Here is a 20,811-nt window from a genome sequence, read left to right on the forward strand (position 1 = left end):
CTATATAAAGAATCCCTTTATCCATGGGTATCACTAGCAAATCCACCATAGGGAGAAAAGGCAAATATTCAAGAAAAACAAGTGTTCAGATAGGAGTTAAAAATCCATTGTGTCTGATGTGCCAGGAACACAGCAGGAAGTATCACAAACTAGAGCTCCAAAGTTTTATGTCTCCCAGATGTTGGCTGCCCTGCTCAGAGCGAGACTGGGAAGCTGGCATCCACACCACCCGGCGAAGGGATTCGGAGTCCCCGCTTCCCGGCCAGTCGGGCTGCACATGACTCACTCGTGGAGGCCTTGTCAGTTGCAGAGTATCAGATTTTGGCTATCGGCCTTTTGGGAGTTGGGGTGGAGTAAGAGAGAGGATACGCATGTACATACACACACACACACACACACACACACACACAACCCCAGGGAGACTGCAGACCCAAAGCACGGGTGGAAGTGATCGATCCAAGAATCACAGTGTTCAACCAGAACACAGTAGACAGCAAAACAAATACTGGGGAAGGGTTTCATAGTTGTTCGTCTAATCACTAGCATTTGTAGATTGGCCCTCTCTTCTCTACCTGTTTTCTTTGTAATAAATTAGACTGCTGATGAAGGGTCAAAGCAAACATGTACATTTTTTTCTTTGTCTCTCTTAAGTGAAAAAGAAAATACTATGGAAATACTAGAAAGAACAGTCTCCTGTGAATTTCATTGTCAGACCTATAGTAGCAGCCTGGCAGTCTGTATGTACAGATGAAGCTACTATCAGCAGCTAGAGTGTAGGCACCGTTACGAAATGTTTCAAGGCTCCAGGAGGTTCACTCCTCTTTCTACCACAATCGCTCTCATGGCAGAAAGCATCTTCTTTTGTCAGCTGAGACCTTAAAACTGCTGTGCTAATTTTTTCATCTGAGGCACCTACAGCCTCGCCTTTTTCGCTCACCTTTGGTAAAGTGTGAGGTGGCTGATTGTATTTGTGCGTGTTCAGAGATTAAATACTTCACTGTATGTAGAACTGCTGATTCAATTCTGCTCTCGGAGACCAACACTACGGCAGTTTGAAGTGATGATCATTCAGATGATATCGTGGTCAAGTGCAGGTGCTGCGGGGTCCGACAGCCACCGCTGGTTGTGGCTTCACTCCTCTGAGCCTGTTTTCTCATCTGAGTTGTTATGAGGATGACAGGAGAGAGGGCATCCAGTGAGCAGCCTGGGTGATATTTAGCAGTCCCTGTTATTTCCACTGGAGGAAAGGGGGCCCAGAATAGTTAAGCGTCTTACTTGAGGTCGTGGCAGCAAGTGTCAAAGAAAGGACTTGAATTCATTTTACGAGATTTCCTTATACTCCTCTTCCTAATGGTTTAACCCAAGAGGGCACACAGCAAAGGTGATATGTAAATGATCTAGAGCCACATTGCCACACCTTAACAGGCAAAGAGGCCCTTGGAGAACTTGGTAAAAATGCAGATTCTTCCTCTAGGATCTCATTCATCAGGTAGGGAGTGGAACTAGGAATCTGCATTTTCAGCAAAAGCCTCATAGGATTCTAATTCGACACCCTTCTCTGCCCCACTCTACAGGGACGTAAACGAAGGGGAACAATGCACAAAGGGTGGTGTCAGAACCTGACTCTTCTGCTTGGGCACTTACCCAAGGATGGGAGGACCCCTTTCTGTGTGGTGGGGGGCCTGACTCAGTGGCTGAACCCCCTCCAGTGGCTTTTCTTGCTTTGCCCATCTTCTTGCACCATCCTGGCTGAGGTGTCTTGGCCCAATCCTACTACAAGGCTGGCGGAGGGTGGGACCACTAACTCAGTGTTCACCATGTAACCTGCATTTATTTATGGCTTCTTCAAACATGACTGATGAAAAGATAAAAATCAAGCCTTCTTTGGGAATGGTGGTCTAATTCTCCCTGGTGTGTAGGACGTGAATTTTTCCTCATGCATCACAAATCCATGAGAGGGGGTGCAAGGGCCCTCCAGCCCTTCCACAGCATCTGATATTCTGCAGCAGTTGCTCTCTATTCTGCTACCATTTGGGAGGGGTCAGAAACTGGGCAGTGAGTGAGGATCGCTTGTTTGGATTAGGGCATGGGGACATGAGGGGATGGAGAAGGACCTAGGGAAAATGGAAGTTAATTTTTACTAAAAGCTGACCACATCTGTGCTTATAGCACTGATATTTTTTAATTAGAGGGTGCTAGAAACACTGTTCTTATTCTTTTCCAAAGAAAACAGCCAATGGATAAGTAGAATGCCATGTGAGGAAGCGTGTTCAACCAGCAGGTCCTGATGGCCATGGGCTGCTCCCCCAGTGTGCCAGGGATCAGGGCTCATGGAATTCCCTGTTCTGGGAGACTCGCTTGAGGCAAGAGGTGGATGCTTTGAGCTCCTTGTTCAGATGTCCCAGAAGCTAGACTTGGTCCAGTTTTAGAGCAGTGTTGAGAAATTAGCCTGTTGCAAAAGGAGCTTGAGGCTTTGTTTTGTTTTGTTTTCTTCAAGGCTCAAAAATATGACTCTGTCCACTTCCTCCATGTGACACCACAGGTCAGGCACAAGGCTGCTTGGACCTGCGATGGGTGTCACAGCCACGAACTACAGAAGGTTCGGGGACCTCCTCTTCTCTTCGACACTCAAATCTTAAAAGCATGAACGAAGGTCACATTCTCTGGAGCAAATAAAAACGTGCATTGGGAGTCAAAGATGGTTTTTAATTTCTCAGCACTGAGAGTAATGAGGTTGTCCAAGTATTTTAAATCTCACAAATCTGAGAGCGTAGGTGAGCTTAGATTAATCAGATAACGAACTAGTAGATGTCACAAGAGTATATTTTACTTAGTGGTTTTAGAAATCACTGTAGTTAGCCAAGTCTGACATAGTGTTTAAATTAAGTCAGCTTAGATCTTAAATTAATGGTTTTTTAATGCTCAGAAGAGTTTAGATGCAGAATCTTTAAAATGTATACAAGTAACATACAATGATCTCATTAATGCCTCTGGTAATTACCAGTTTTGAGCATGCTATTATTGCCCTTGCTGCACTGGGTTTCTCTGGTGGAAGTATAATGTTAAACATGGTTTTAATCGAAAAGCTGGGTTTTTTTGTGTTTTTTTGGTCTTATGAGCCGTCCTTTCCCTAAACCCCTTTCCAAAAGTCAGCAAATAACATTCAATAGATGTAGGGAGATGTACCTATGAGATTCTGTAATTCCACAGATATTTATCAAGCAACATCTGTGTTCCAGACACAATCCTAGGCATTAAAGTGCTTGAATACAGGCTCTTTCTTTCATAAATACAGCTTGCTTTTTGGTGGGTAGAAAGTGATACAAAACAAGTAAATAAGAATATTTAATTAATAAAAGTCCCTGATAGATATGAAACAGTCTGCTTTAGATTGGGTTGTGATAGCGGGTCTTAATGAGGTGACATTCAAGCTAAGACCTAGATGGCAAGAAAGGTCAGGCCTTACGAGGATCTAGGCAAGGGGTGTTAGACCAGGAGAACAGCTGGCGGGCTCGTCCTTGAAATCAGGACCGTCCAGTAAGTTCCTAGTGCCCAGAAGGATAGGGTGATAGAGCGTTGAAGATGAGGTTGGAGAGAGAGGCTCAGTTATGGAGCATCTCAGCCTTTTGTAAAGTACAGAAGCATTGCAAGACTTCAGAGGCGTGGTTTGTTCTAATTTGCATTAAAAAATCAACCTAGTTGCTTTGTGGAAAATGGATTATTGGGGTGGGAGGAAAGAACAGAATTGGAATGTTCATTAAGGAGGCTATTGGTAACAGTCGTGGAAATGGAGAGAAGTAGGTAGATTTGGGGTATATATATATTTTTAATTATCTTTAGAAGGGAATGAGAGAAATATCAATGTATGGTTGCCTCTCGTGGGTCCCCTGCTGGGAACTGGCCTGCAACCCAGGCATGTGCCCTGACTGGGAATCAAACCGCGATCTTTTGGTTCGCAGGCCCGTGCGCAATCCACTGAGCTACACCAGCCAGGTGGGGTATATTTTTAGAGATGACATCAGTAGTACTTGCCAGTGTATTGATGTGGGGAGGGAAGGAGGGATGAGGATGACTTCATCAGCCAGGTGAGTGGTAGAGTAACGTACAGAGATGTGGGGACTCTGAGAGGAGTAGGTTTGGGTGTAACTGGTGGGGACAGGGTTACAATTTGATTTCAAGCACTACATTTAAAATGTCTGTGAGGCAGGAGCATGGAGGTGTCAGACTGGCAGCTCCACCCACTCAGTTGGAACAGAAAAAGTCAAATCTGGAGGTAAAAATTTGGGAGTCATGGATTTAGTTGGAAGAGATCGAGATTACTTAATAAGAAAGTGGAGGTGGGAGAGAGAAAGAGGTGGGGGAGAGACAGGCAGGCTCGGATCAAGCCCCAGGTGATGGGACATCTGGAGGGGAAATGTGAAGGAAGATCCTACAAGATCGGTGGGAGACCCGGGGCGGGTGGTGCCACGATACCTCGAGAAAGGAGGTGTTAAAGGAAGCCGTGGGCATCTGTGCGGATGCTGCTGGGAGACTGAACGAAGTGAGATTATTGAGGTGAATCGTAAAGGATTTTCTTGGAATTCTTCAGTGAACATAAAACTTTGAAAACCAGAAAATCCTGACTTTAATACTTTAGACATAGTACAAAGCAAGATGTCTGTAATCATGGTGATTAAATAAATGAAAGAATGGTTAAGTGCAAGTTCAGTGCAGACTCTGAGATCTTTTCAATTACTATTTTTATTTTGACTTGGGGGAATTCCATAATTGATATTTATTTAGACTTACAAGGAGTAAGTCTGTACTGAGGATACTCAGAACTCTGCTGGGCACCCTCATGATGAACAAAAACCTCAGTGTGCATTGCCAAGTCCTTGGTGGCTGGAAGACAGGGACGGAGACAGGGACCACAGCTGGTTCCCAAGAGTCAGCATTCATGGCTAACTGCAGTGGTTAGATGTTGGGAACCACTCTGCCTGGTTTCAGGAGCTGAAACCACCCCCCTGGCTAAGGCTGAGTGAGCCACCTTTGGACCATAAGCCACTAAGGAGACAAAGTTTATCTCCCTGGCAGGAGCACCGCTTCTGCTCCTTTTTCCGTAACTGGCCTCCAGTGCTTGGTCAGTTAGCCAATGACAGGTAAGATTCCCCAAGGGAGGATTGACCTAAGATAGGCATGATCACGTGGTGGAGGCCCCAGGGAAGGACTTGGGGGGCTATGAAGAAAGGGGGTGATGGACCCTCGCCCTTCGGCTTTGACGAAGCTTGACTCCCCTGAGTCCACAAAAGTCTCTGAAAATTCCTTGGCTATTTGCCTCCTCTGCCTGACTTAAGCCTGGAACAATGACAGAGGGTGGTGCAGCCCTGTGCTGGGAATGGCGGGCTCCCAGGGTGATTAGGCCTGAGAAAGTATATGTAAAATCCTGAGAAGCCTGCTTTGCTAAGAATGCTTAGTTAAATGATAAAGGCCCAGGCAGAAAATGAGTTTGTTTTCCCAAAGTTTTGTAGCCTTTTAGCTCATAGACCCTACTTAGAAGAAACCCTAATAGCTCTTTGTATGCTATCTACTGTTTACTGCCTGACAATGATTAATACTTTGTACCTGAACTCCTGTGCAAAAAACCCAATAAAAGCCTGTCTAGGTGCTCTCCCCTTGAGAGAGTTGCCAGGCCGTTGCGAGGTGCTCCCCCCTTGAGGGAGCAGCCATGCCGTCCCTTTTCCTCCACAGGACTCGGGCATCTGTGTGAATTTGTCTCATGTCTTATCCATGACGCTGGGGGCACTGAGAACTGGTGCATGCGTCAGTTAGCAATTGAAGTAAATGGCAGTGATCTACTGGGAATCTTTCCCCTCCCAGCCCAGAAAACCCCCTTATTACACAGTGCCTTATCTGGCTTTGATTGTTTACAGGGCTCGTCAGTGTCCCTCTCGAGGTCCAACAGTCGAGAGCACTTGGGAAGTGGGAGTGAATCTGACAACTGGAGAGACCGAAATGGAATAGGATCCACAAGTCACGGTGAATTTGCCACTTCTATCGGCAGCCCCAAGCGCAAGCAAAACAAATCAAGTGAGCTTTGAATTTTAATCATACTTTTAGATGTAATCAGCTTGAAATTTACTTGGTAAAAATATTTTACAGGTTTAAGTCTTTAAAATATGGTGTGTATTTCATTCATAGGACATTTTACTTGCTGAGAGTCATATATGGCCAATGGCTATTATACTAAGCAGCACAATTGTAAATAATTTCTTGACACCCTTGTCAACATCACCAATGTCTGGGTTTTCCCCAGATGTCCTTGCTTATACCAGTTGTTCCAGTGTTAACTTTTAATAATTTCCAAAACAGCGAGTTTATCATTTGGACAGTGAGTTATACCATCAACCTGCCCTGCCATCAAGTCCTGTGGTTCCCCCCATGTGTTCACCGCGTTCTGCTCTGCCTCCCCCTTGACCCAGTACCTCACTGGACCCTCCTCAGTCTTTTTTTTGAATGGCACTGGGGCCTTACCTTCCATTGGAGGAGTGGTCCAGGGCTGAAGGCCTGTGGGGCTTGGTCCTGGAACCTTGCCTCTACACATTGTCTCCACAAGCGATAAAATATGTATTTTTAAGAGAAAGAAAACCCTTATCAAGAAATTCCTTCCACTTGTGATATATAAAGGACCTCTCAATTGGGAGCTGAAAACTGAAGAAAGTAAATAGTGGCACCTGAAACAATGCAGAATGCAATCCTTAGATTTGGTGACTGCATTGATCCCAGAGGATATTAGATGGATCCGATTGGCTAGGGGAGTGTCCTCTTTCCCTCCTCATCCTCTCCCTGGGAATCCCTTGTGAAGCTGTAGCTTTGGTGGAAGAGGATCAAATTCCCATGTGGACAGGCAGAGCTGGTGGCTGGTTGGTCAGGACTGGCTGCACAGCTCTGCCGGAATCTCCAAAGGAGGTGTTGAAGCGTGTTTCAGGATTTGGTCAGGTGCTCGGCATGGCTCACTAGTTGGCCACCCAGCTGTGCAGGCCACTGCGCCTGACAGCCATAGACAGACAGACAGTGTGGAGAAATCTTTGCCTGACAAATCGGTTGCAGAGCCACGGCCAAGCTCAGCATTGCTGACTTAGGATTTTTCTCAGGAGACAGATTTATTTCTGTCATACATTAAATGTGGGAACTCCAGCATCATTCATTCTTACCTCACTTCATGGTACTCTTAATTGTGGAAGCGCTCTATTTGTGAGCCTATGGCCCCATTGTATTTTAGTAGGGAAGGAGATTTATATGGTGCACCATCGTGGAATGCCTTTGACCCCAGGCGAGCACAAGTGCGGAGACAGAGAGCCGTCCGGCCATCCAGATAAAGCCTGGACTTACAGTAACTTCCATACCTTTATTGTTCCTAAAGGACCTTCCTCCCAATTCCTTTTAATTCATATGCAATCAGTTATAAAGAGCAAATGCGTCTGAATGCTCCAGGTGAAAATGATTAATGATTATTAACTGCAGTGGCACTGGTGCTAAATTGCTGCCTTGCAAGTGTAACCTTTTAAATGGCAAGAATCACTTGGAAAGCAATAGCCAGCATTTCCTGAGTAAAAAGCCAACATTTTAGTCAGTAAAAAATTGCTGTATTTCTGCAGCTACTGTTCTGTTCATCCCAACAATGAAGTTGAAATATTTGAGTGATTAAAACTTTTAATTAAACCCTGTTCTCTGTGAACATTTGCACTTCAAGCCTGTCTCTCATTTGCCCTTCAGCGGAACACTATCTCAGCAGCAGCAATTACATGGACTGCATTTCCTCGCTGACAGGAAGCAACGGTTGTAACCTAAACAGCTCTTTCAAAGGCTCCGACCTTCCTGAGCTCTTCAGCAAGCTGGGTCTGGGCAAATACACAGACGTCTTCCAGCAACAAGAGGTCAGTCATGCTTTCTTTATTTTTTTCGGGTTTGTTTGGGTTGTGTGCGTGAGGACTTCTAGAATGAAATCACTCATTGACCTATAACTGTGCTTTCACTGAGCATTTTTTTTCAAGTCTAAGAGCCTGCTTTTGCTGCTAGGAAAAACATGATCTTATTTCCTATTTATTTAGTGGAACTACTAAACACAGGATAGCAGAAATATAGGAAATAGTGTTGACAAAAACACACCTTCAGCAATTTTAGCTAAAAGACGTATCACAGGAACTTTAAAAAAAACATTTTGCCGATTATGTTATTAGTTGTCCCATATTCCTCCCTTGTATTCCCTTCTGCCATGCATCCCCCACCTTAGTTCACGTCCATGAGTCAGACATACATGTTTTCTGGCTTCCCCATGTCCTATGCTGTTCTTAACCTCCCCCTGTCTATTTTGTACCTACCATTTATGCTTCTTATTTATTGTACCATTCTCCCCCCTCCCCTTCTCTGCTGATAACCCTCCATGGGATCTCCATTTCTGATTCTGTTTCTATTCTGGCTGTTTACTTGTTTTTGTTTTGTTTTTTAGGTTCGGTTGTTGATAGTTGTGAGTTTGTTTTCATTTTACTGTTCATATTTTTGATTATCTTCTTTTTCTCACATAAAAGTTCCTTTAACGTTTTACATAATAAGGGCTCAATGGTGATGAACTCCTTTAACTTGACCAAATCTGGGAAGCACTTTATCTGCCCTTCCATTGTAAATGATAGCTTTGCTGGATGGAGTAATCTTGGATGTAGGTCCTTGCCTTTCATGACTTTGAAGACTTCTTTCCAGCACCTTCTTGCCTGTAAGGTTTCTTTTGAGAAATCAGCTGATAGTCTTATGGAAACTCCTTTGTAGGTAACTCTCTTCTTGGTGCTTTTAAGATTCTCTCCTTCTCTTTAATCTTGGCTAATGTAATCATGATGTGCCTTGGTGTGTGCTTCCTTGGGTCCAACTTCTTCGGGATTCTCAGAGTTTCCTGGACACCCTGGAAGTCTATTTCCTTTGCCAGATTGGGAAAGGAAGTAAGTTTTATTATGTTTTCAAATAAGTTTTAATTTCTTGCTCTTTCTCTTCTCCTCCAGGCACCCCTCTGATTTGGATGTTGGAACGTTTAAAGTTGTCCTGGAGGTTCCTAAGCCTCTCATATTTTTGAATTCTTGTTTCTTCGTTCTCTTCTGTTTGAATGTGTATTTCTTCCTTCTTTTCCAAATCGCTGATCTGAGTCCTGGTTTCCTTCCCTTCACTATTGGTTCCCTGTATATTTTCCTTTATTTCATTGTGCATATCCTTCACTTCTTCCTCTGTTGTACAACCATACTCAACCATTTCTGTGAGCATCCCAATTACCAATGTTTTCAGCTCTCCATCTAATAGATTGGCTATGTCTTCATTCTATTTTTGGAGCTATGATCTGTTCTTTCATTTACGCCATATTTTTTATCTTGGTACACCTGTTACATAGTAAGGGGCAGAGCCTCAGGTATTTGCCACATGGGGCAACCTGCATTGCTGCATTGTGGCCCTGTCTGTGGGGGAGGGGTCCGAGAGGGAACAGTGCTGCTTGCTCAGCTCTCTGGTGGCTTTCAGTCACCTCCCCCACTACCTACAAGCAAATTGGGCTCTTCTGGTGCCGATTCCCAGGTGGCTGGGCTTGTGTGTGTTCCAGGACCCTGTGGGTCTCTCCAGCAGACTCTCCTGTGAGGCCAGGAGTTTCTCCTGCCTCCGCCACCCCCACAGGTTTTTACTGCCAGAGGTTTTTGAGGCTTCATTTCCCTGCTCTGGAACCCTGGGTTTCACGTCTCTCTTGCTCCCAGTTGTCCTCCTGGTTTACCCACACCCAGATGTGGGACCGCCGGGTCTGCCAGCCGCCACCTCACCTGCCTGGTCCTCCAGCCACCGCCTTGCCTCACACCCCCTCTGCCCCAGATGCTCCTCTCCACCCCTCATACCAGTCTGAAAGAATGTTTTTTCTTTAACCCCTTGGTTGTTGGACTTCCATACAGTTTGATCTTCTGGCAGTTCTGGTTATTTTTTGTTTTTAAATTGGTTGTTGTCCTTCTTTTCATTGGGTGAAGAGGTACAGTGTGTCTACGTACACCTCCATCTTGGCTAGAAGTCTGCTGTTCACAGGAACTTTTGATTTATAGCTCTATTAAGGTCAGCAGCAAGTCTGTATTTGATAATGATTTCACTGTTATATTTATAGCACTTAAAAGTAAGTAATAGTATCAGAAATAAATGTGTAGTTATTTTGACCCTATCCTAGTTTTGTTACTGGAGTCTGTTCTCAGACAATATGTTGTACTCTTTACACATGTTAATTTATTGATTAGCGTACTGTTTGGATTTTGCCCAAACTGAGACAGAACTAAGATGGCTCTGAACCATTGTTACTAATGAGATGAGACCTCGGTTCTTGTCTTTTTGAAGGAAAGATTGCGGTCAAGCAAGAATTTATTGGCCACAGCAAAAGCACACTTGGCACAGTGCAACAAGCAAGGGCTGAGCAGAGAAGGAAGAACAGGAGAGCCCCGGCGGGGCTGCTCTTCTGGGCCTGGGGCTGGAACGTGACTGAGGCCCAGCTGGCTCTCGGAAGGGAAGCTCAGAGGGTCCAAGCTGCATGGCCAGCGATATGCTGAGGAGGCAAGGTTACCCTGGGGGCAAGGTCCTTGCTTCCCAGTTTGGCTCCCCCTCGCGAGGCACCCAGGGCTTTCTACCTGGTGACCTTCTGTACCTGGCCCATCAGCCTTGCTCTGCTCATGACTGTCCAACTGTCTGCAACGATTCCTGGCATGGATTTTGGTCTAACTGATCAGCCATGGCCATTATGCACTGGCACAGACAGAGCTTGATTGTTTCTAATAATGCTGTCATTTTACCAGGGCACAGCTAACCCAATGCAACAGGAAGTTACAGTAGCTCTTCATATAAATGTATCTATTTGATCCAGGTTTGGCTTTACTTTATCTTAGAGAATATCTAATTAAGCTATGCATTAGTGAATGAAGAATCTAGAATTTTTATTAGGTGTTTTGTATCATAAACTTAAGTTTGATTGCTGAACTTTTAACTTTTTTTAATACCCCCAAAAAGATACTATGTATATATTGGATCTTAGGGTATTTTGTTTTTCCTACATCTAAATCAGCATTCATTTAATTAAGGATTTTGTAAGTTGAATAGCATTTTTATCTTCAACACATCAAGGAATTGCAGTACTTAGTCTTTTACTTAGTTTTGCTGGTTAGATGAGGGCAGCTGAGTGAGAAGTTCAAGGGCAGAAGTATTTTGTCCAGAAACAGAAGGTCTCCATGTAAATGATTAGATATTATTCAGTAATATTCTTGGTTTATTTGTTTCCTATTTGAAGAAGCACAGAAATAAATTTATTGTAGGTGCTTCTCATTCAGTTATTTCCAAAAGAAAGAAAATATAACACGAAGCCAGGGAGGCTTTTATCTAATATTAACTAGAGCAGGGGTCAGCGGACTGTAGACCTTCTACCTGATTTAGTGAACAGAATCTTATTGGAACACAGCTACACTTACTCATTTACGTATCGTCTATGGTTGCTTTCAATCTAAAACAGTGGAGTTGAGTAGCAGCAACAGAAACAATATGGCCCACAAAGCCTAAAATATTTACTGTCTGGTCCTTTAAGAGGAGTTTAGGGATCCCTGAAATAGAGCCTTCATTGAACAGAATTTGTAAAAACATAGCTTTAGACCTATGCTAAATGACAACTATGGTAAATGATAAAAGGTTTTACAAGATCTGGATGTAACTTCTAAATCAAAATTTCAAAATAAGTTCTTATAACTGAATGAAAAGTATATTTTACTCTTTTTGGATGTGTTGATATTTGGTATTGCTTCCTTCATTTAGGGTATTTTCTAATATTCAGGTGTGACTTAATAAGAATCCCCCAGCAAATAACATTATGAGATTTATTTAGTAACTTTCCACAGATATATCTATATATGTTATTATTAACTATTGCTGCCCATTATTTTACCCTCTTGGTGAGCCTACTGCTTTATATTTACAATCATTTAATACCCACAACGGCCCTGCAAGATCCACCATTGTCAGCCTGTGCACACAGTATTGTCAGAATCTGAGCCCATGTCTCTCTGGCCTCAGAGCCCATTGCCTGTCTGCATTTCCACACCGTCTTCATGGGCAGGGTGGGATCCTTGGGCTGCTTCCCTCCACACTTTGTTGCCGGTGCCAAAGAGTACAATTGTGCTGTTCCTGGAAACACTCTCGTGTGCCACTTTCTGATGGTCTGCCAGGCTCAGCCACGTGGGTCATGGATCTGCTCTAGTCTGGGAGTCAGTCCTTCTTGTGTAGAACACAGTGGGAGATGTCTGTGATATTTGTTACTCAGGTTCTCTCTATAGAGACGTACTTGACCAATTCAGAATTCCAAACTAAGAAGTATTTTCTCACTCCTGGACAGACGTGTATTCTCCCTTTTATCAGTTCACAGAAAACGTGCACTTTGTACTTCCCTTTCTTGTCTTGCTGCCAGGTTGCTCAGACCTAACTTTTATTTCAGGTGCAGTAAGCCACTGGCTTAGATGAAGTCTTCAGCTAGAATAAACACTTTCATTTCATCACCTTAATTATTAGGCTCTTGTCCCGTAGGTTTGTGACACCACGGTTCTTTTTTGGAAGTAGAGCAAAATTAATAAATAAAATAGGTATAACAACTGAGTTGAACCTACAGTGAGATAGAAAATAAGTATTTATTATGTTGGTTAAAGATTACTTTTTTCGCCTACAGATCGACCTGCAGACATTCCTCACTCTCACAGACCAGGATCTGAAGGAGCTGGGAATTACGACTTTTGGTGCGAGGCGGAAAATGCTGCTTGCAATCTCAGGTGAATATAAATAATACTCATCTTTGAAAATCTGAATAACCTCTGCCAGCGGTCTCAACCACTGGGGCTGGTTCTACACAGTTCAGAGTGTTTTCCCGAGAGCAGTGTGACAAATGCTGAGAACGTCCCCACTATTTCATCAAGACATTGCCTGAAATCCTTCTGTGACAGTGTCATTCCTGAAACAGCTTTCTTCGGCAAGATCTAACCCAAATTGCCCTTTACAGAACATGAAACTGGGGAGCAGTCTAATTCTCCTTTGCCTGTGGTTGTGTGCATCAGTAAGCATTGGGTTGGTGAATAATTACTCTGGATTGTCTCTTATGTCTCAAGTGCATGTGTCCTTGTGTACCAACTGAGGTCATTGCACCAGTGGAGAAAAGAATGTTCCTTTCTAGCTGGAACTTGGCAGTATTATACTTGTCTTAATGCTTTTTTTATTTTTTCCTAAAGTTTTAGTGGAACTAGTGAGTCACAGAAGGGTGCCGGATCCTCATAGTAGTCACAGAATGAAGGAAGATAATGTCTCCCAGGCTGCCTCCTGTGCACATTGGTTTTATATTCTATGTACTGCAAAGTTCTCTATACATATTTATGGGGTGCCTCCTGTTTGAAAGGAATTGAGCCAGATGATGAGTCAGGGGTTGGCAAATACCTAAGTGTCCCTGCAACAGGTATTTAGAGAAATATGAGGAAGCAATTTGGGGTCAAAAAATGGGTTTCCTTTTTGAAGACTTTCTGATGAACTTCATGAGTGTCAATTATACATATGTGTGCCAGTCTCTCAAAAAGAGAGAGACCCCAAGAGCAGAAGCAGGTGTCAGGGGTGGTGAAAAAATGATGTGGCTTTTTCAGAACACTGAAGTTGCAGGCTGTGTTTTGTGAGGTTAACAGCCTTCAGCTGGTAAAAGTCCTTTGCAAACAGCATTCACTAATCAGATCAGCAAACAAAATGTAAACTGCAGTGGTTTTCTGTTCCTTTAAGTAGCAGATTGCATCCCCCCTCCGGCTTCCCTACAGGAAACTTATCTAGAGACCTAATGTGTGAAGCAGACATAAGCAGAGCAGCTTTGAAAGAGGGGTGGGAATTCAGCCATTGAGCAGCTTGTTAGGTTCCTCTGTGGATAAATACGGTTCTGCACACATCAGTTGGTGAAGTCTTCCTCCACCCTGTGTACCCAAGCGCTGCATAAATGGAGCTCCAAAGGGCGGATGCGTTTTCTTCCTCACTCATAAGATCAGCCTGATACAGTGCAAAGGACACTGTGTTCAAACAAGGAGATTTGGGCTTTGCCTCTGCCAGCTCATGAGTCCTTGGGTGAGTTTCCAAACCATGAAGGTGGACTGGAATAGATGGTTGTGTGAGGTCACCTTCTATTTCTTCATCTGTCCTTCCACGTGGTAGATCATCAGTTTTTACAGGATACGTTATTCAGGGGCCTGCCACGGTCTTTTCTTTTTTACTGTGTATGGCAATAGGATAGTTTTTTAAACGTGTTTACCCTATACCTCAGCCTTAGAGGGCTGTTCCTAAAACCAAATTACTTTACAAATTTTCATATTCTTTTATTAATCTGAAAATATACTCCTCGAAATTTTATTAATGCATGTAATCTCCACACCTATATATTAAAATAGGCCTGTAGGCCAGCACGTTTATCCCAGAGAAGGGTGTGTTCCAGAACTCCACAATCTTTCACTGGAGATGCATGGAATGCCAGGGACAGTGTAATGAAAATTAAGTGCTTTCTTTGTGCACCAACTCAGTTCCAAACTCTGTAAGGCTTCCAGCAACAAGCATATACCTCTAAACACTTTCATAGGTTCCAGATGGATGGTTAGGATCTTTACTTGGAACACATTTGAGATGTATTCCAGGTGGGTTTGGAATCCTTTTTTTAAAATATTTTCTCCAGTCCTCATCTTCATTGTGGTTCTGCTGAGGTTATATATTCTACCTCTGCAGCCAGCCTCTCTCAATGGGATTCACAGGTCCTTGCTTTTCAAGGGAATGAGACTTTGAATAAGATGCCTTATGAATTCTCTGTCCAGCAAGAAGTATTTGATTATTTTAATGATTTCACCTTACTTTGTTCAGTGCATTTGTTTGAACCTAGGGAAGTGTTTTCTCTGCAAGTTTTTATTGAGAAGCCCTTTATCAAAAAGCTTCTTTTCCCAGTTCAGCTCATGAGAAACACATCCATCTATAGTCTGAGAACAGTCCGTTTCCAGAGAGGTGCAAGGCAGCCTCGATTCACGTTTGTCCTGTGGGTACAGAGTTTGGTTAGGTACAGATTTTGCTCATACTTTTTAAAATTTTGTGGAGTTTTATTTTTCCTTATAATCAGAGTTCTTTCAGTGTAAGGTTTGGTTCTTCTTAAAATTTGGGGCCAGAAGACATTCATGTTAGTGTTACAGGAGAGTTATCTCTGATAGAAATGGATCAGAGAAAAAAGCTTCTTTCAAATCCATGGTTTTTGGAATTTTTAAAGATTTCTCTGAGTATTTGAGTAGGTAACAGTGCACAGGGCCCAAGTGAGAGGAAATTTAGCGTCCTGTTGACAGGCTTCCCCCCACGGCCTCAGGTAGATCTAACATTTCCCGACCTATTCTTTTAGTTTGTGACTCTGTTCAGATCCGCAACAAGATCCTGAGAGCTGCCAGGATTGTGTGAGCCTTGGAATTTCAAAGAAAAAGGTTGGTATTTTCCCAAACTGTCTTTTAGGTTTACTGGAAAAAAAAAAAAAAACCCAGAGGAGGGAGTTTCATTTTTTAATTTAAAAAACAACAACAAAAAAGTAAAGTCTCCTCAATAGGACTTGGTCCTTGATAATCTCTCCAGATTAGCTCTGCTTTACATTTGGAACTATGTAACTTAGAAATTACATTTTTTTATGGAATGGGCAAATTCTTTCAGGATCATTTTTATTTTTCAAAAATCTCGTTGATAGGACTTTTCAGAATAAAGTTTTCAGTGTCTATAAAAAAATGTTGTCCTCTTCGATGGCCCAATGGTTTTCATGTGCTCGGTGGGTCGTGTTCTGTGCGGTAAGGTAGAACAGTACTTGACCTCGTTCATTCCTTTCCCTCTCTGTAGTGTGGGAATGCATCTCCTGATATGTGGGTTATTCACCCATGAAAAAATGAAGGCCAAAGAAAGTGTTTTACCGTGAAGGTGATTAAACTTTCCCAGGCTGTGTACTAGAGAGGATTCATTTATTCTTAACTCTCCTACAGTTGCCTTTAAGTATACTAAATTCTGTCTTGATTTCTGAATTAAAAAAAAAATAAGATACATGTGTTCATATTTTACTAGGCGTGTCATTGCGGTGTGTTTCTGCAGAAACTTGAAATAATAGCCACTCTTATAAGCATGTCTGCATGTTTTAAGCTACCATTTTCTATTTTTAAAAAAGTTGGAAAACCGGGAAGTGAAACAGTGCTATCTGGCATCGTGGAAATACCAGTTCCTCACGTTTGTATTCCTGATGCTCTGATTGGTCTTCTCCACACAGTGGATGCATCTCTGCAGCCCAGGGCATGGCCCTTTGTGTCAGGCAGGATTATAGCTTGTGTGGACAGCTGACTTTGGCTATTTTTAAAACTCAATTTCCTTATCTATAAAATGGAGAATGGTAAAATTATCTACCCCTAAGGAGCACTTAAATAGAACAAAACAAATGTCAAGTGCTTGTCATATAACAAGCTCTAATAAATCACTAGTATTTGTTTCTCCCCTAAGACCTAAATGTGAGAGATGTCTCCATTCTTGCATCACCGCTGTGGGGCAGGCATTTTTATTTTGCAAGGCAGTGAGGTGAAATGTTAAGGGCGTTGGTCCACTTTCCAGGAGACAGGAGCCCTCCTGGCCACGCGGCTGGCCCCCCATGACTCCCTGCAGCCCGAGGCTGTGTGCCCAGCCTCAGTGTTGCTGTAGCAGGCAGGCCTGAGCTTGCAGTGCGGCTTGGATTCCAGAAGGGATTGTGTATGGGTGAGGGAGCACTGTATAACTGGCACCACCCTGCTCAAAAAAGAGACAACTTTAAGAACCTTCATTATATCTTACCTCTGTTTGAAATTGAGTAAGTTTGGAGATATTTGCATTTGGTGGCTATCAGAACCCTAATTTCCAGAGTCTGACCATTCTGTGTCCTTGTGTGAGGCCCATGAGTTGGGTGAGGATTTGTACGTGTGTGTGGCAGCGGAAATAGAGTGGTTGCATAGTCGTAACCAAGGTAGGCTGCTTCAGTTCATTTTTACGTGGAGAAAGACAAATTAAAACAGTGTTTTCTAAGTACTCTGGTTTTGTTGAAATTGAGCATCCTGGGTTTTTCCTTGAAAATTTAGATTCGAGTATTGGTTGTTTTATGTTCTCAATGTTGCTGTTTTTACTGTTAACTTTTTATTCAAGGAAATCTTCTGCTGATACACTTCTCCACACAGCTCTCCTGCTCGAGGTGCACAGGCCTCCAGAGCTGGTGGAGCGGCAGCTGAACGTCGCTGTGCCCCTCTATTCCTCTCCTGTGTGTGACTTTATAATTCAGTGCCTGCTGTATTTGACATGAGCTTGATGGCTGTAATAATTCTGTGTCATTGGTAATTCATCTTATGCCTTTCACCAGCGTCAAGCCCCCCTCCCCGCCCCCATCTCTGAAATGACGTTTGTGATGGGTCAAACTGTTAATTCATACATCTAGAGTTTGGAGGGTTCTGAGAGGGACATATCCCCCAGGCAGGCTACAAACTGCAATAAAAACTATTAGCTGTCCTCTCGGCTAACAACATGTTGTTACATGTTGTCTTTAAAACCAGACTTTCCAGCATTTCAGAAATCTCTTGACCATTAACTAAAGATTTTCCTCTGGCCGCTACCAGACTTGACCCCCTCCCTGCCCAAAACCTACAGTGTCGTCATTTTCCAAGCTCTACTGCTCGGTCCTGTAGTTCGTAGAAGTTTTCCACTGAGCTTCTAACAGTTCTCTCTTTCTCTCTCTAGAACTAAATAAAAACCGAAGAAAGCTTTTTGAACCGCCCAGCGCACGTACCACTTTCCTGGAAGGCGGGGCCAGTGGGAGGCTGCCACGGCAGTACCACTCGGACATCGCTGGTGCCAGTGGCCGCTGGTAGCAGTGCTTTCCTGGCGCATACCCGCCGACTCCCTCGTCAAGCTGGACGCAGGAGCTCTGTGAACGGCCTTTGCTGCACCGTGTCCTTAGCACTCTGGTGTCTGGTATCAGGACCAAAGCATCTTATTCACACCTGAATTCTGTGCCCAAAAGGAAGAAAAGAGAAGATGTTTTTATGTCATCATACAGAACAGCACACACGGATTACTTTTTTATAAAATGGTAATTGGACAGGATTTGCAATATGGGGGGTAGGGCTTTATTTCCTGTTTTTATTGACCTATATAACATATGCACTGATTTTTTTTTTTTTTTTTTTTACCTAAAATGAAGGATGATTTGACATCTGGGATGCCAGAAAACATTGAAGTTATTGTTTGCTTGTTTTATTTTGGTATCTGGGTTTCTTTTCTTTTTTTTTTTAATAATCAAAATGGAATTTTCTGGTACTGCTTTAAAATGAGTATTGAGGTCTTTCAGCACTTTACATTTTCTGATTTCTTGTCCTGTGGAAATTATCTCTTTCTCTCATTTTTATGTTACCTGATGTAATGGTACAGATCAGATTTAGTCTGATTTTTCTGACTGCGTTAGATCTTTGTTTGAAATGGTACTGGATTATTAGTTTTTGTGCAGAATGTTCTGGACCAGTTCTGTTCATTTATGTTCATGTCAGCATCCTAGAAACAATTAGCAATGGACCTAGTTCACAGTAACAGGTGCAAAGAAAGACCAGATGGACTTTGCAATATTAACCCTTTGCAGTTATCATATTTAGCTGCTGCCTATATTGCTAAAAAATGATTTTCATGGTTGTCTAAAGGCAAAGGGCTATTTTTAGTATACTGGCACTAAAGGACACTTATTTATATCAGACTTTTTATTTTTAGATACTATAAGCATACAGTACATTGAGTAAATTGACATCTACTAGAGATTTATGGTAGCGAACAGACGGCATTCAATAACTGACTGGAGCCCTAGATTGTCACTTTATTTAAAAAGACAAATAACCATCTGACAAGACAGCACTGTTGCCATTAGGAAGAGAAGTAGATTACTGTTCTTATCATGTATGCGTTAAGCTGTGCTCCATACAGTCAGAGGACTTCCCTGAAGCCATGCATGTCTGCTTGAAGTAGACTCACGTTTGTTGAGAGCAGAAAGGCTTTATTTAAGTCTCTAGGGTGACAGTTTATAAAGAGAACAGAGTTCTGAAGTAAGGGGAAAATGACTATTTTCTAAGTGGCTAGACTCCTTGTTAAAATCTTATACTGTGAAAGTCCAAGTAATCGGGCAACATTGTTTCCTAGGTCTTTTCAGACATCTTATTGTGGATTTATGAAGGGTTTTCAATTTATAAAGAAAATCACTAAGTGCCTCTCTTTCTTCAAAGCAATATTACTTCCAAGTGTATTAATTTGTTGGAAAACTTTGCCATAGGAAATGTTGTGAATTACTTGTACTGTAATGACTTATTTATGCTCACTCTTTAAGACTTTCTACGTGGACATAAACCACTGTTGCATGCTCTTAGCAGAAGGCATTCGGTAAGCATACCTGACAATTGGGGACTCTCATACAAATGCCAAATCAGAAATACCTGCCTGACATTTCTCCATGGCTAAGTCTTACCATGAAAGAACAAGAATGGAAGAGAAATTTTGCACATAGAAAAATGTTCACTTTAAAAAATTGTATTGGTTACTTTGAAGGCATAGATAATGGACCTGTCAGAAAATGATCAATTATAATGGCACTAAACGGATGTCCATTCCTAAACTGTCCCTGCTTAAGGATGTAGAACTAAACCCGCCCCTTTGCCAGTGCAGTGGGGTCGCCCTGTGCACATCACACGCACACCTCCCCATCCTTTGCACCTGCCACCCATGCAGCACAGGAACTCCAGATCGGCTTCCTGTTCAACAACTCAGTTCTCTAAAATTTATCATTTCTTTAGTAAGACTTTCCCAAATAAAAGTCATTTGGAGCTCTTTTCCCAGCCCTCTAACCAAGCATTTGAAACACGAGGAAGATGGAATCAATTTGCAGTATTAACGGAAGTTTTGTGAACAGTGCTTTATGCCAAAGGGAAAACTGTCCCAATGAAACTAGATTAAATAGGGTGTTCGAAAATAAATAAAAACACTGGAAATTACTTTTCTCACTTTCCGTTGAGGCAAGGAAGGGAATACGACACTACAGTGTTGTCAGTGTTATGTGATGCACGAAGTATTTGGATTATTTGAATAAATGCTAGTTTTTAATCAGTCTGTGCCTTAATAGTGACCAATTATCTGTAAATATAGAACAGATGCAGATTGTATTTTTGTGTGGGTTTTGTCCTTTTAGTAATTTTTTAAAAAAGAAAGATGGAATTAAACATTGAAAATGGGAATTTTTCTAAACTAATCAATTGTTATATGAAAAAATAAATTTATATAACCCCTTTGTATTGCCCTTGCTAGATGAAATGCCTTTTTTGAAAAAAAAAAATTTACACAAATTCTATACCTGTCTTTGTTTTCTAAGAAAAAATATTTTGTAGTTGTGGCTGCTTCTGCCACAGAGTTGGGTCTGTGCTCTTGGTCCTGGGGGTTTGCATTGACAGTCCTCCTTCCACCCAGGAGCTCGGCACTTGATTTTAGCTGGTGAATCCGGGCCTGTGATCAATCACTGTTTCCATGGCTACCCACAGGCACACACAGAAAGTCGTGGTATGGAACAGGTTACATTCTTGTTCTTTCTCTTACAAAGGCTCAAATGTATGACCACTTGGACAACCTCATTCGTCAGCACAGGGGCTCCTTGTTCAAGGGCCCAGGCTCTGTCTCGGGGACTGAGCGGTCACA

At 42.6% G+C, this 20,811-nt stretch overlaps 1 protein-coding gene across 4 annotated transcripts in view; it reads left to right on the forward strand.

Annotated features, from left to right (window-relative positions):
• BICC1 (BicC family RNA binding protein 1) overlaps positions 1–20,433 on the forward strand; it is a 268,526-nt gene extending 248,093 nt beyond the window's left edge. For 3 of the 4 annotated variants that reach the window (XM_037139924.2, XM_053664008.1, XM_053664009.1), the window contains 4 exons: positions 5,910–6,066; positions 7,753–7,913; positions 12,734–12,833; positions 17,830–20,433. In XM_037139924.2, coding sequence (XP_036995819.1) covers positions 5,910–6,066; positions 7,753–7,913; positions 12,734–12,833; positions 17,830–17,960 — 549 coding nt within the window. In that variant the 3' untranslated portion in view covers positions 17,961–20,433. Of the gene's footprint in view, positions 1–5,909; positions 6,067–7,752; positions 7,914–12,733; positions 12,834–15,451; positions 15,531–17,829 lie in introns of all 4 variants that reach the window. The other variant, XM_037139925.2, reaches the window with a different exon arrangement.
• The last annotated feature ends 378 nt before the right edge of the window (positions 20,434–20,811 follow it).

The sequence above is a fragment of the Artibeus jamaicensis genome, unplaced genomic scaffold (genome assembly GCF_021234435.1).
Source record: "Artibeus jamaicensis isolate MK-2021 breed Jamaican fruit bat unplaced genomic scaffold, CSHL_Jam_final contig_332, whole genome shotgun sequence".
Classification (NCBI taxonomy): Eukaryota; Metazoa; Chordata; class Mammalia; order Chiroptera; family Phyllostomidae; genus Artibeus; species Artibeus jamaicensis.